We start from the raw sequence: 16064 nt of genomic DNA on the forward strand, positions 1-16064 counted from the left end.
TCATATGGCACTTAAAGGAAGACTAAAACTTAGAATTTCTTGGCAAGCTTTAAACTTCTAAGATTCTGTGATTCCCTATACACTATGGTCAAAGATTCTGAGACCTAACAAAAACCAGGGAGGGAAACTCAGTCTAGGCTGGCATTTACCTTGGATAGACTATATAAAGCAACCACTCCTGGGCCTTGATCTTCTATTTTCCGCTTCCATAGGCCCATGAAAAGCATTCTATGCTCCTTTTGTTCTATTTTTAAAAGTCCATTTTCTAGATGGTCAGGATTCTCATGCTTCAGGGGGTCAGTTAAACTAAAGCCACCATCTGGTTGTTATTTTTTTTTTAAACCCTTACCTTATGTCTTGGAACCAATATTAAGTATTGATTCCAAGACAGATTTGATTCCAAGGCAGAACTGCAGTAAGAGTTAGGCAATTAGGATCAAGAGATTTGTCTAGGGTCACACAGCTAGGAAATGTATGAGGACACATTTAAACCCAGGAACTCCCATTTTTCAGGTCTAGCTTTCTATCCACTGAGCTAGTTAGGTGCCCCCTCCTCCTCTGTTTTTATCTTTCCCATAAGTTGAGTTGTTTTTACATTTTAAAATAAAGTTTTATTGTATTTTAAAGCGTAAAAAAATCATTCTTAATTCACAAGATATAGAAACCCCTGTACAAACTCCAGGCATCAGGCTGTGGTTTGCCAACCCTCTGAATAAAGAGTGTTGATGATTCTTGGGAAGTCTCTTTCTTCTTTGATGTCCTCTCTTCCTTTCACTTTTAACTCTCATTTGTACAGTCACTCAGACCCCAGAAACAGTCTACTGACCTGAAGTTTATACTGGCCTTGCTTCAGAAAAGTATTTGCAGGTTATGAAATACGTTAAAAGCAGTCCATAAACACACAAAACAAACAAACAAACCAAGAATTCTCACCATTTGTAGATGATGAGAAACAGTGTTGGACATTGCCTGAAGACTGAATGGTACAATTCTGCCAGAGATCAGATGCATGCCCAGGTCCTATGATCCATTGCTAAAAACAAAACAAAAACAAACAAACTTGTTTGAATAAAGATGTTATTGAAGTACAAAAGAAAAGACAAGTAAATATAAGGGAAAGTCAGCCTCGCTGGAAAAAGAAATACTGGCTGCTATTACTTTTCGATGTGCAGACATTTTCTAGCAAAGTAGGGAGATTAGAGCAATCATTAAATATTCACTCCTACTTTGGAGGACAAAATATCATCCTATCTTTTGGTTCTTCCTGTTCTTCTCTCCCTCCCTTCCCCCACTCAAGAAGTTGGAAAATTGGAATCTAGTACAGTGTCCTGGGAGAGGAAAATAGATCTAACAGGAATTAGTAATATTATTGGTTATTCTTGAAGTTACAGAATCAAAGATAAATAAAATGCTTAGGGATTTGATTTTGCTACATGGAAACTTCTTCAAAAGGTTTTTATTTTTGTTTAATAGTAGCCAAACTTGGTAACTCCTGAACTCAGTTCAGTTGAACTCATTTGAATTTTCCTTTTAAGTCCAAATAAAAATCCTGAAAGGAGAGTAATTTAGAAATTAGTATCTTCATCTGTAAATTAAAGGTGTTGATATTTGTGCTACCTAGCTTACAGAGTTGTGCAAAAAGTATTTTATAAATCTTAAGTGAGCTGCTATGCCATTAAATAGATTTGATAGATAATCTCTGGTATTTGAAAAATATCAAAATAAGCTTTCACAAATGCCTCATTTCCTTTCTTAACTTTCATGTAAAAGGAAGACTATATCTGCTCTGAATTTAAGTCTGAAAAAAAGATAAAGAATTTTCAGTGAAGATTTTCATTACGTAGTTGAAATTGCTCATTTATTCTCTGGGACTGAAAGGAGGCAGAGAGCCAGGACTTGTAAAATATTCTAGGAGTTTTCAAAATTAAAGTTGTCCAAATGACAGTTTAGTACTCACTAGGAAGGAGAACACTGAGAAGAAAGGGCTAGGTTTAAAATAGAGGAATAATGGAGGGGATTATCTTTCTTCCTGGGGTCTCCAAATTCTGGCAGGAAGTATCTGTCAAGTCTGAGTCCTGACTTTTAGACGTGGGGGGTTGGGGAGCCAGTACTCACACTGACAATAGTGGTGATGAAAAGAAGTACCAGCACTGCTACGTGGAGCACGATGATTCCCAGGAGCAAAAGCAGCATTTTGGAGAAAAGAATCTGCCTCCGACCTGCAATGGAAGAGAAATCAGGAATATAGTTGAACGGGACTGACCGTTTTACCGGAGGCTTGGTTGGGAGGGCCTGTGTGCCTGCTGTTTTTGTGTCTCAGATTGAGTTGGAATCTCGCTGAAACTGGGCGGGTCGACCAATGGGCTGGACTGACCTCATCCTGGAGGGGGCAGCAACAGGCTGCCAGGAGAGAACTTTTCTCTCTTGGCCTGGGGCCCCTTACTGAAAAGTGTTTTCTTCCCACCCACCCAACTCCACCCAATCTCTCCCCCTTCTCTACCTCGCCCCCCCCCCCTCCCTTTTTAAACCAGTTAGAGAAGCAAGCAAATCTGGAAGGAAAGAAGGAGTAAAGACATTTCTAATATCAGAAACAGCCAACGTATACCCCAAATGTGTTCCTCAGACCTCAGACACTACCCAAATCTGAGCTCTTTTTTTTTAGAGGCCAGATAGTTCTGGAAGAAGCTTGTAGGCCTTGGGACCCTGCAGACTACCTTCCTGGGTAGTTCCACAGGGTACAAGGGTCGTTTCCGCTGGAGGGGTGTAAAGAGCGTGGAGGAAAACTGAGGTCCTGCATAGATTCCTGGAAAAGGAAAATGAACCTAGTAGTTATTAATTCCTTAAAATGTGTGGAGCATATGACAAAAAAAAAAAAGCCCAAGCTGAAGAGTTTTTCCTTTTATTCTCCTCCTGCTCACCACTTAATTTAAAATGTCTAGTTTTGGATAGGAAGTAGTAATGTAAAAAGCCCTTTAAGTGTCTAAGTTCCAAAGAAAGTATTTTGAGGTGAGAGAGGAAATACAGGTCGACTGCCTCGAAATCCAGAAAGGAGCTCTTTGAAGCTATTGAACCTCTGTGTATTCTTTCCAGTGAATTAAACTTTATACCCAGCAGGTTTCCGAAGGAAAGGATTATATACTCAGGCTGTCCTCCTTAGTTTTATAAGGCTTTTATACTCTAAAGAAAACTAGTTACTTCCCACAACCTAGGTTCCTCCAGTACACTTTCCCTTTCTGCCCAATGGGCCGGATGCTCACCTATTTCACTCCAGTCCTGGTTCATTCTTCCAGTTGCACCGCTTATTTACATTGCCTACGACCAAAAAGCTCTAATCTAGGATCTAGATCTGGATCTAGAAAGCAAATCAAACTCAGGGTGTGTGAGCAGGGTCAAGAGGTTCTCTAGATCCTCAGATATACAGGATCTTAGTTGGAGGAGTGGTAAGAGAAGAGAATTCTTGTGGGAATAAATGATGAATTAGCTCGAGAAGAGGACGATCCCAGATGTCATTAGATGTCATTAGAAACTTGACTCCGAGAGAACTACATATTTCAGTGGATTCTCAAAAAAATAACTAATACCCTCTCCCTTTTAATACACTATTTCTTACCCTCCCCCTTTCCTCAAGAAATCCCTAAAGTAGAAGGAGAAAAATTAAGCAAAACTTCTCTATTGTAAACTAATTTTATCTGATTAACACCAATGGAACAGAGAGGGTATGTGAGAACCAGTAAATAGAACGGGTGTAAGAAGATAAGTAGCGAGACTAATTCTCCTTCTTGTGGTTTGCCTTAACAGGAATCACAGTATGTATATAGTTAAAATCTGTTATCCGGAGAAATAAATGTCTTCCCACCCCTTCGTAACTTCACTCCATCCTGAGACCCTTTCCTCTGGAGACAGTAAAGCTGAAGGGAAGCCAAATTGAGGCACAACCTCGCCTTTCCTAAAGAGTGTACAGGACCGTCAACATTGGGCTGAAAAACTGCTGGAAGGACCTGCCAGACCGTCATTTCTGGGGTTTCGGTATCTTTCGTCCTGTAACCCGTCCCAGGGATACCTAGATAAGTCCTACTTGTGTCAGTCTCTTACAGATTCCACTTCAAAACCAACTTACTGTCTAAAAGATAGTTGTCCTTGCTCCAGGAAGTAGTCCGAATGCAAAGTTGACCCAGGAAATAGAGTCCCACTGCAATAGCCTAATTTTCTGTTCTTATCCCCAAAGGCTGGGACTGGGTGCACACGGAGTGAAGTGAGAGACAACTGTGAGGCTCAGAGTTCTTTTTTAACCGGAACAACGCCCTAATTGTTTTTGGATAAGGGTGTGTCCAGTGTCCGTTTGTGGAGGGATGGAGGGAGGGGAAAAGACTGTTACTGTTCAAATAAATCATTTCAAGGAAAACGATGATCAATGGAAAAGCAGCTCTGAAACTAACACTGTCAGGCACTCAGATGTTTCCACTGATCAAATTGAACGTTTCTCACCTCGCACCTCCCATCTCTTGGCCCCAAAGGCATTTAGTGTGGAAGCCAAAAGTCGACAAATCCCGAGGTAATCCAAAACGCTCCCCCCCTCTCCCCGCTCACCAAGCACTGGCCCCTTTCAGATCCAGAGACTGCAACTTCATGAAATGCTTTGGAAAGATAAATAAATGCTACTACATTTATTGAGTTTTGTTACGGAATGTTAACACCTGTCGGGAAAGAGTTGGACTCCTGAGTGGGGAGGAGGAGGCGGCAAAAGGGAAACTGAGGAGGGACTCAGTGAAACTCAAGATGTCCAGCTGTTTGAAGGGCGGGATATCCGTTTCTGCCAGTGAGGAAGCAGATTCAAAGAAGGATGCTGCCCTCAGTCCCAGAAACCAGACTCAGAACGATCTTTTCCCGCTTCTCTGTACCTTGTTGCAACATCTCCTCCTTTTCTCTCTCTGGTTCTTAGGGAGGAAAAGTTCTAGTCTGACTATTGCAATACCAGGGTCATAACATGGGCTTTGCCTCTTAGCCTTGAATCTGGCTGCATGTGTCTGGGATCTCATCCGATAGGAACTGACTGCGTCTATAAATATGTATGGCACCACTCACCAAAAATTTGACATCTACCTGGCATACAGAGAAAACATTTTCCCCATCCTTCAGGGAAGGGAACAGCCAGCCTATGGTGAGGAGGTGATTGATTTGTGGACAGAACATATTAGATATACCTACTTCTGATCCCAACTCCAAGGGTCAGCAAAGTCAAATAGATATTAAAGACTTAACAGTATCAAACTGTGAAAGAGAATAGAGAAGCAGGAAAGAGACCTGAACTTGGAATTAGAAGATCTGTATTGTGGTCCCACTTTTTTTTTTCCTCACTTACAAAGAACATCATATTTATTGAGAAATGAGCATTCCCTTATGGTTGCAGTAAGAGAGTATTTTGTCACTCAGAGACCTTATTGTGAAATTTCCCTGATCATTCAGTTGTTTGAATCTGTCAAGGACATGTATATAGGGTCTCTCTGGTTCACAAGTACCTTCTTTTGAAGGAAAGGGAGGGATTTGAGAAACTGATCTTTGTCCTTAATAGATTTATGGAGTAGGATTAGATCTCTTCTTTTGTGTGTGTGTGTGTGTGTGTGTGTGTGTGTGTGTGTGGTCCCACTTTTGCCACTTAAAAGTGAACCTTTGAACCTCAGGTTCCTCATCTAGAACTGTCTCACAAAACTGTTGTGAAGAAAGTATTTTGAATGGCACACATTGTGTTATTAATTACCCTGAGGCCTGCTTCTTTAAAAAAAAAAATAGAGATGACATAGATGATGTGGCTTGATGGATTATTGAGAGCTAGGCCTAGACATGGGAGATTCTGGGTTCAAATTTGGCCTCAGTTAATTTATCTTTGTGCATTGCCTAATCCTTAAACACTCTTCTGCCTTGGAACCAATATACAATAAAGAATCTAAAACAGAATGTAAGGGTTTAAAAAATATAGGGATGACAATACTGTTGAAAGGGAAGCTCTTTTGAAAGCCATAATGCATAACAGAAAAAATGTGCAATAAAAATAGGTAAAATGGATTTATTTCCTTTCTTTGACCTCTGCTTCTGTCACTTTGTTTTTAGTCTCTTGTTCTGATATAGTACCCTATGTTGTAAATCCATTTTAATTTAAATTATTCAAAAGTTTGTAATTAAGGCAAATATTTGAAAAGTTTATAATTCAAAATAGCTCATTTCCAACTGAATGATTTGTTTATTTGTTTTTAAAACAAAATTTTATCAATATATTTTGTTTATGTCACCTAAAGTTTTCCTTCTGTTCTTCCTAATCTCCCATCACTGAGAGCCATTATATACAACAAAGAATTTTTTTTTCAGTATTTAATTTAAAATCATATATCATCCAAATTCTGCTAATTCAGCCTTTGTTGCTGTAAAGGAAACCCCTTCCTCCCAGGGTAATGAACTTTCTTCTTGTCTGACCCATCCCATTATAGGTCATTATAGGTCATAGGTTAAGAACCCTAGGAACATGACCAGGAACTAAAGGTTACAGATACAGGGCAGAAAGACTTTGATTGGTTCCTGAGATGTGATAGACCAGCTCAGAGAGACAGGAAGTGATGTGGAGAAAAGGGCTATAAAAGATGAGACCATAGAGGAGATCCAGGGCTTTTGGTGTGAATTTGTTGGGATTGATTCTTCTATTTCATTGGGCATTGGTAGCTCAGGCAGAAGACACCCTCATACCCTTGTGGGCTGGTAAGACTCTTGCTCTGAAGACACTACCAGACTTTGTTATAATTAAATAGGTTGGAGCAAGGGAAATATATTCCCAATTATGAATATGCCCAAGTCAACAATAATACAATGATTAATCAAAGAAAGAGAGAGAGTAAGAAAGGAATAAGTATGAAGGGCCTCAAGCCAATATGGCCTAGACCTGAGTCTTAAAAGAGCAATCAGTCAGTTTTTTAACACTCAACAAAAGGTCTGACTAAACAATGATACTAGTGACACCAGGCCAGCGTCCTTCCTCAAAGAGTCTTCCAACCAGAGATTGTTTCAAAGGGCCTCTCTCAAGAGCCTCTAAAGCTCCTACCGCAGAGGGACAGAGCCCCTCAGAGGAGCTCCTGAAGGAGCTCTCCTCCAGAATGAGAATCAGAAATCGAGAGAGATCCTCTTGCTCTTCTCTGAGCACTTATTTTTAAGGGCAAAATCTCCTCTGTCACCTCCCCTAAGTCCTTACATCTACCAATCACTGTAGATGTTTCTAAAGGACAGCCCATTTTGAATTCACAGCTGAGTAGTTTTTAATCTCTTTAGTAAGTCAGGAAAAAATGCTGCTGTGTCGACAAATTTCATTAAGAAAAAACCTCTGAATAAGTTATCACCCTTTTAGGTTTAAGTAGTTTACAAGTTGCCCCACCTTTATAGGTACTTAGTATCCCATTGTATCAATTCTAAAACAGTCATGACTCAAAGAACTTCCTGTCCCTTCCATAAGCATGGATCAAAGAACTTTCATTGTTCTGAAGGAGTTTTCTGTCCTAAAGCAGTCTTAAGTAGGGTGGAGTAGGGATATTCCCAAGGCAAGGAGTTTTCACACTTAAGTAGAATTCTCACTATCTGCTAGGGAATTTTTTAAAGTAGAAGATTCCCCAGTGGGGAAATTTCCAACATTCATAAGTCTGAGAAATTTTAAGGTTTACAACTTCCATGTGGAGATCAGAGCCTTGTCAGGGAGCAAGCTGAAATTCTATGGATGAGACTTTAGACTATTTCTTTCTTATGCTATATTTATATTAAATTAAATTGTTAAAAGCTACTATCATCCTCATAGGTTGAGTTAATTTTATAAATGGTGACCACATCAATTTTTTTTTGTATTAATAGTCTTTAGCAAAACCAATTTCTAAATATTATATGTAGCATTTTAATTATTACATATTACATTTATCTTCATTATTACATTGCCTTTCTTAGACTAAATGGTTTAGTGAATATGAATATCATATATAGACTTATGCAGTAAAACAAAATTAATGATTTATATATGCTATAACATCGATTTATTGGTCAGAAAAATGAAATAGTTTTTTTCAAGCAATAATTTTGCAAATGAAATCTGCAATGGAGATTAATTCCTTATTTTCTCTCTCTGTAGTATTATTGATTTCTTCTAAAATTTTGAATAGTAAATCAGTCAATATACATTTATTTTTTTTAAACCCTTAACTTGGAATCAGTACTGTGTATTAGTTCCAAGGCAGAAGAATGGTAAGAGCATATGGCAATGGTAATGGGGGTTAAATGACTTGCTCAGGGTCACACAGCTGGGAAGTGTCTGAGTCCAGATTTGAACCTAGGAACTCACATCTCTAGGCCTAGCTCTCAATCCACTGAGCTATCCAGCTATCCAGCTATCCATTTATTAAATATATACTATGAGCTATGCTGGGGATAGAATGGTGGAAACAATCTCTGATCTTAAGGAGCCTATTTTCTAATAGGGAGATAATTTACAAACAATTATGTACATATAAAACATTTACTGAGTAGGTAGAACAGAGTCTACTATTTTTTCTTAACTTTTCAGTAGACATTCAGGATCTACTATATAGAATATTAACATAGCCAGGTATTGCTTCTGCTAAAGTATATGTTCATTTATCTGTTTTTACTTCCTTTTCCTTTCTTTCTTCAGCTTCTAATTGTTGGGTTTCTTTTTCTCAGTGTTTGCTGATGAATAATAGAAATCCTGAGATGCTTTACAAGGTATTTTTTTCCTTATACTTTAATCATTTCTTCCAACCTTTTTCACAAACTGAAGACTCACATGTTGGCTTGAATATTGAAAATTGATTAAACATATTTCTGATTAAGATTTAGAATTTTCTTATCTGTACTTAGGATCTGAAAAATGAAATGAGAGGGATTCCAGTTAAATGAGGAAGAAGATTCAATTGAAATTTACTTCTATGGGGAAGAGGGAGTTAGCCACCTCATCAATCTGGTTTAATCTGGGGGCTGTTGGTTGGTGGAAATTACATCTTTTGGGATGGCTAGGTTTCTCAGTGGATTGAAAGTCAGGCCTAGAGATGGGAGGTCTTGGTTTCAAATGTAGTCTCAGATACTTCCTAGCTATGTGACTCTGGGAAAATCACTTAACCTCTATTCTGCCTTGGAACCAATACACACTCAGGTACAAAGTTGTTTTTTTTTTTTAAAGTACATCTTCTCTGAGAGATCAGGTATAGGTGAATTAGTAGAGACCCATGGCAACCAAAAATATATTGGAGAGATATGAATCCAAAAGTGAGATAGCATAGCTAAAGGGAAGGAGAGCTATGATGGGGAGTGGAGGCCATAGAAATGGACCTGGGAATTTGGCAGACATGGTGATTTTTTTTACCATAAGACAATGCAAATGATTACTTCTCTTACAGATTGAGAGTCTACAAGTGAGGCATGGCAGAAAAAAAGATGCCAGAGTGAGACTAATAATGATTACTGGGAAAAGACATAATTTATTAGGTAACTTATCCCCAAAATAATTCACTATAATCAAATTAGATTTATACAGGGGCACAACGATGTTTCAATATTAGTAAAACATCATAACTAGTCATAATAAACAAAAACATCCTGAATCACAAGATTACATCAAGAAATTCAGGAAAACTTTCAGTAAAGTTATGCTAAAAACTCTACAAATTTATAAGCAAAGAAGGATCTTTGTTTATTATGCTAAAACATTTATCTAAAAAAATCAATATTACATGCAGTAGAGAAACACTAAATGGAAGCTTCTTTTAAGTGTCACAGTGGTTAGAGTGCCAGGTCTGTGGTCAATAATCTTGGTGGTCAAATCCAACCTCGGATCACTACTAGCCATTGTGACTATGGATAAGTCACTTAAATGCTATTTGCCTCAGTTTCTTCATATGTAAAATGAGCATAATAATAGCACTTTGTAGGGTTGTTGGGAGGATCAAATGAGATCATTGAAAAGTACATAGCATAGTAAGTGCCATGTTGCTGGGATCCATCAAAGACTGTGCTGTTTGACATGGTCACATTTGGAAACCAGAGACTGCAAAGCAAGCCCCAGGAAGGATGGAAATACCCACTGAGACTCCCCCCCCCCCGAGTGATTTTCCTTATTAATATCCCCTTATTATTGGAATTGCTATGATTATTCCCCAGGAAAAATAGATGCGAGCAACATGCTTGCAGGGTTAATACAGATGTCTCACTCTGTCTCTCCAGAATATTACCAAGTGATTTTACTCAAAAAATTAAACCTAAGGATTCTTATGTACCCACTTAGATAGGACCCTCTTTTCTAGGCATAAAACTTCTGGCAAATCTGTGCTCTGAATTCCCCAACCTATATCTGGGTCATGTTGATTCTACCCTCTGACCCTGCACTTAGCAACAATGTATTGTTGACTATCTCCTTAGGCTTCATGTCTGTTGTTAGGATCTATGGAAACATGTATTTTGAGAATGAAACTGTGTGCCAAGTAGATAAGTGACCATGAGGGTATAAAATAAAGCCAAGCCTCAGCCAAAGCAGAGCAGTTTTTCCTGTGAAACTTGTGCTACAGGTTGAATATGAAAGCTGTGTCCTATTCATCATTCTGCCAACACTGTCCCACCTCCAAGACCCCATGCCACAGCATGTAAATATTAGCTATTATTAAGAGCTTTCCCCAAAATTAAAATAGAATTGTTCTCTTTACCTACAGTTGGTGGATAACTGCTGGGGACCATCAGACCATGACACCCTGACAGTTTCACGTCTGGTAGCTGGGGAGACCACAGAGTGATCCTTGGTGAGATGTGACTGCCTACTGTATCCCCCTTACATGACCTCTTTCACCAATGCCCCTTACCTATGAATTGGCATGATCATTATTCCCCCTAATCTCAAAAGAGCATTTTTTTTTGCAATTTTGCAAGAGCAAAACACATGTACCCTAATTCTCTAAAACATCACCAAAAGATCAGACCCTCAAATCCTATCCCAAAAGACTAACATGGGTTAACTTTTACTTAGGTACATAATTCCCAGCAAAACCACAGGTACAGGCCAAGCCCAAAACTTTCTCATGAAGCCATCACACAAATCAATCATAGAGGCCCATACAATACGTACAGGTACAGTACAGGTACACTAAGCTTCAAAATGCCTCAGTGACTTAATTACACAAATCAGTAACTCAGAAACTCCCTAGTAAGCCATCTGTGACAAAATCATTTATCTTGTATGCTGTCTGTAATCACAATACAAAATATAGAATGTTAAGTGATTTGTTAAAAGTTAATGTATCACTTTTCCAATTATCTCTCTTTGAACATGTGTGTTAGGTAATGCAATCTGCATGCCAAGAAAATGAATATAAAAATAAAAATGAAGTCTGGTTATGGTGGAGCAGGTGTCAGATGCAACGCAGTCCCATGGTCGTAATGATTAAGCTGTCTTCCATTTGTTATTTATTTTGACTGATCGTTTGCCACCTGTTGAGAACCCTGGAGTGATGAGTGAGGCTGGACCCTGACCGCAGCATTCTGGCGCCAGAACAGGACCATTCCTGGCTAGGTAAGGCCTTTCCCCTAGCCCTAAAAGTTTCGAACAGATCATGTTCCCCCCCCCTCAGAAGAAGTCCCCCCCCCCCCCCCCCCCCCCGTGGATAGAGCAGGGTTGGGGGAGAGTAATCCAGGAGCAGGGTCCCAAGAGGAGTGGTTTCAGAACAGGTAAAGTTAGGAGAAGAAAAGGGCCTCCATAGGATACAGTGAATTGAAAGAAAGCAAGCTATTGGCTGAAATAATTAAACATAGTTTTCAGGAAAGGGGAGTATTCAAAATTGCAGTCTGTGGTTCCCCAATGTATGGACAGCAGATTTAGACACAGAAGAAAAAGTTAGCCCATACTTAAAATCTTATAACATCCCCATTCGGGTTAGACAATCATCAGCAAACCCCACCCCCCCTCACCTGAGGGAAGGAGGAGTGAATGGACAGGAATGAGGAGTCCCCCTCCACGCCCCAGATCCTTGGCTTTAGCAGAGAAAAGCCCATTTTTCAACCCCTTGTCATCTGCCTTTTCAAATAAGGTTTGTGGAGCCAAAAACTTTTTTCACCTCTCACAGTTTTAAAGGGATAGTACCTTGAAAACAGCAAGATGGATTTTTTTCATTCTTTCTTCTTCCTTTTTCTTTCTTCCTCAAGATCTTGAGTACACACCTTAACTCTTAAAAACATGCTTCCCTTAGTACATGTTTAATGTTTGTTATGTGTGACTCCATTTGTGTCTGTGTCATAAGTTTTGTGTTCGTGTTTCCTTAATTAGTCATTTGCAAAAATTGCTTCAAAGCCCTCTGCCAAAAAAAGGTAATTTATGTTCCATAAATCTTCTCTCCTTTTGTTTTGGAAAGGGCCCATCCAGAAAAAGAGAGAGAGAGAGAGAGAGAGAGAGAGAGAGAGAGAGAGAGAGAGAGAGAGAGAGAGAGAGAGAGAGAGAGAGAGAGAGAGAGAGAGGATTTGGAACACACAAAGGGAACTTTTATCCCCCAAATTGGCTATTCTCTTAGATTTGATATTAAAGATCTATATATGTAACCCTGGAAAACTGATAATTAGTCTAAAAATGTACTGTGATAAGTGAAATTTTATGGTGATGATTGTGTCTCAGTTAGAAGTGATATGTTAGCTAAATTCAATTCTATTCAAGCCAGAGGTCTGTTTATCAACACTAGAACCAATAAGAGATAGTGATTGCAATAATTTCAGAACTGGGTTGAAGGTAATTAATAGCTTGACACCAAGAGGAATTTTAAATGTTGGATTTCAAAATGAGATGTCCTTCAAAGATAGCAACAAGTGATTACATGTTAGCACTGAGATTTTAGAAGTTCAGAATTGGTAATTAGCATATGTAAATTTGCATAATTGTTAAGTATGTGATATATGGCTAAGGTTGGAAATTTTGAACAATGTTTTACTTGATTGGGAATATATGTGCTATGAATAAGAAGAAACTTATATCTATTCAAATATAATTTGTTATAATGTCATAATAGATGTACACAAAATATGTATGAACTTGGGGACAAATTAGGACACTTGCAGCCCAAGCAAAACAAAGAATGGACAAGCAACAATTTATACCTCCTGATTGGACTAATGCCTTATTTTTTGCCATGCTAGCTATTTCATCTGTACCCCCTGGTATTTCTGCCATTGAAAGCCCCCTATTTCCCATTACTAATTTTTCTTTGTGGAAATTCATTGCTTCTCTCCCCCTGCTATATTACTGCACCCTAGTAACAAGAAAAGTTCCAAACCCATTCAAGCTTATGCATTGATTGTACAACGTGTTTCCCCCACGACTTATAGAAATTCTTGCTATGTATTTTAACAAATTGTTTTAATCCCTCCATTCCTGCTACCATTGTATTTGTTGTTAAATAACCACCCTTTATTATGCTTCCTGTTAATATGACTATTGACTGGTATGATGGTCCAGGCATTTATGCCCTACAATTAATTTCCAACAGTTTAAACCATCCTAAACCCTTCATTGCACCCCTTATTGGATATCACTGCACTCATTGCATCACTAGCAACCTTCCCTACAAGGAGTCCACATTACACAGACAAATCATGGATATCAGTCACTCTGGTACCTCCCTTTATTCAGTCTCATCCTTTGCTAATTCAATTTATGACAGCATCTCCTCCCTTATCTCCAACAGTGATCTGACCATACCTTTATTGCTTGTGGATTTGCTCTTGTCTTATTTTTTCTTATTCTTTTTTGCTTTCCAGTCCTCATCCGATATCTAGGGTCCACCATTCAGCAAGTCCAAATTGAACTGAAGTCTCTTCAGCTCAAAAATAAAAAAGGGGGGATATACTTGGGGCCATCAGACCACAACACCCTGACAGAGCTACGGGTGGTAGCTGTCAGGAATCCTGGAGTCACGAGTGAGGCTGGACCCTGACTGAGGAAGATAACATTCTATAAGTGCTAGTAATCACATTAAAACAAAACAAAAATTTAAGCAATAGGCAAAAATGATGGAAATATCTCTATTTATTAGTCACATGATAGTTTGCTTAGAAAATTCTACAAAATCAGCAAAGAAATTAATTTAGTCAATAATTTCATTAAAGGAATTGATATGGGGGTATAGGTTTTCCCTAGACACTCCCTAAACCCCAGACTGTGCCAAATTCAGAGTGTACATAAAATACATTTCCCCTTGCATTCCTACAGAGCTAGGGAAGGTGACTTTGATCCCCCCCCTTCATTCTTTTCTTTTCAATTTGAATTAGTTCATTTAGTCAATTTAGAACATTATTCCTTGCTTACAATAATCACATTATTTCCCTCCTCCCCTTCACCCACCCTTCCTGCAGCCCATGCGCAATTTCATTGGGTATTACTTGTGTCCTTGATCAGAACCTATTTCCATGTTGTTGATGTTTGCACTAGGATATTCATTTAGAGTCTACATCCTCAACCATATCTCTTCAACCCATGTATTCAAGCAGTTGTTTTTCTTTGGCGTTTTGATTCCCACAATGTTTCCTCTGTATGTGGATATTGGTTTTTCTCGTAGATTCCTCCAGGTTGTTTGGGGTCATTGTATTGACACTAATGGAGAATTCCATTACATTCGATTGTACCACAGTATATCAGTCTCTTTGTACAATGTTCTCTTGGTTCTTCTCCTTTCACTCGGCATCAATTCCTGGAGGTCATTCCAGTTCCCATGGAATTCCTCCACTTTATTATTCCTTTGAGCACAATAGTATTCCATCACTAACATATACCACACTTTGTTCAGCCATTCCCCAATTGATGGGCATCTCATCATTTTCCAATTTTTGGCCACCACAAAGAGTGCAGCTATGAATATTTTTGTACATGTCTTTTTCCGTATTATCTCTTTGGGGTACAAACCCAGCGGTGCTAAGACTGAAACAAAGGGCAGACAGTCTTTTAGCGCCCTTTGGGCATTGAACCAAATTGCCTTCCAGAATGGTTGGATCAATTCACAACTCCACCAGCAATGGACTAAAATGTCCCAACATTGCCACATTCCCTCCAGCACTCATTACTTTCCTTTGCTGTCATGTTAGCCAATCTGCTAGGTGAGGTGATACTTCAGAGTTGTTTTGATTTGCATTTCTCTCTGATTATGAGAGATTTAGAACAATTTTAAATGTGCTTACTAATAGTTTTGATTTCTTTGACTGAAAACTGCCTATTCATATCCCTTGCCCATTTATCAATTGGAGAATGGCTTGATTTTTTGTACAATTGGTTTAGCTCTTTATAAATTTGAGTAATTAGACCTTTGTCCAAAGTTTTTGTAATGAAGATTGTTTCCCAATTTGTTACTTCCCTTCTAATTTTGGATGCATTAGTTTTGTTTGTACAAAACCTTTTTAATTTGATGTAGTCAAAATTATTGATTTTATATTTTGTGACTCTTTCTAAGTCTTTCTTGGCTTTAAAGTCTTTCCTTTCCCAAAGATCTGACAAGTATACTATTCTGTGTTCACCTAATTTGCTTATACTTTCCTTCTTTATATTCAGGTCATTCACCTATTCTGAGTTTATCATGGTGTAGGGTGTGAGAAGTTGATCCAAACCTAATCTCCCCCATACTGTCTTCTAATTTTCCCAGCAGCTTTTATCAAATACTGGGTTTTGGTCCCCAAAACTGGGATCTTTGGGCTTATCATAGACTGCCTTGCTGAGGTCATTTACCCCAAGTCTATTCCACTGATCCTCCCTTCTGTCTCATAGTCAGTACCAAATTGTTTTGATGACCACTGCTTATAGGATAGTTTGAGATCTGGGAATGCAAGTCCTCCTTCTTTTGCATTTTTTTTCATGATTTCTGTGGATATCCTTGATCTTTTGTTCTTTCAAATGAATTTTGTTATGTTTTTTTCTAATTCAGTAAAAAAGTTTTTTGGTAGTTCAATGGGTATGGCACTAAATAAATAAATTAATTTGGGTAGGATTGTCATTTTTATTATGTTAGCTAATCCTACCC

The 16064-nt window shown here is 38.5% G+C and overlaps 1 protein-coding gene across 4 annotated transcripts in view; it reads right to left on the reverse strand.

Moving 5' to 3' along the window:
* Positions 1–4303, reverse strand: part of PMP22 (peripheral myelin protein 22) — a 49405-nt gene extending 45102 nt beyond the window's left edge. The window contains exons 1-3 of one of the 4 annotated variants that reach the window (XM_007483399.3): positions 4118–4303; positions 2116–2219; positions 934–1033 (exon numbers count right to left, since the gene is read on the reverse strand). In XM_007483399.3, the coding sequence (XP_007483461.1) occupies positions 934–1033; positions 2116–2193 (178 nt within the window). In that variant the 5' untranslated portion in view covers positions 2194–2219; positions 4118–4303. Of the gene's footprint in view, positions 1–933; positions 1034–2115; positions 2357–4117 lie in introns of those variants that run through there. The other 3 variants (XM_056817476.1, XM_056817478.1, XM_056817477.1) reach the window with 3 other exon arrangements.
* Positions 4304–16064: the final 11761 nt, after the last annotated feature.

The sequence above is a fragment of the Monodelphis domestica genome, chromosome 2 (assembly GCF_027887165.1).
Source record: "Monodelphis domestica isolate mMonDom1 chromosome 2, mMonDom1.pri, whole genome shotgun sequence".
Classification (NCBI taxonomy): Eukaryota; Metazoa; Chordata; class Mammalia; order Didelphimorphia; family Didelphidae; genus Monodelphis; species Monodelphis domestica.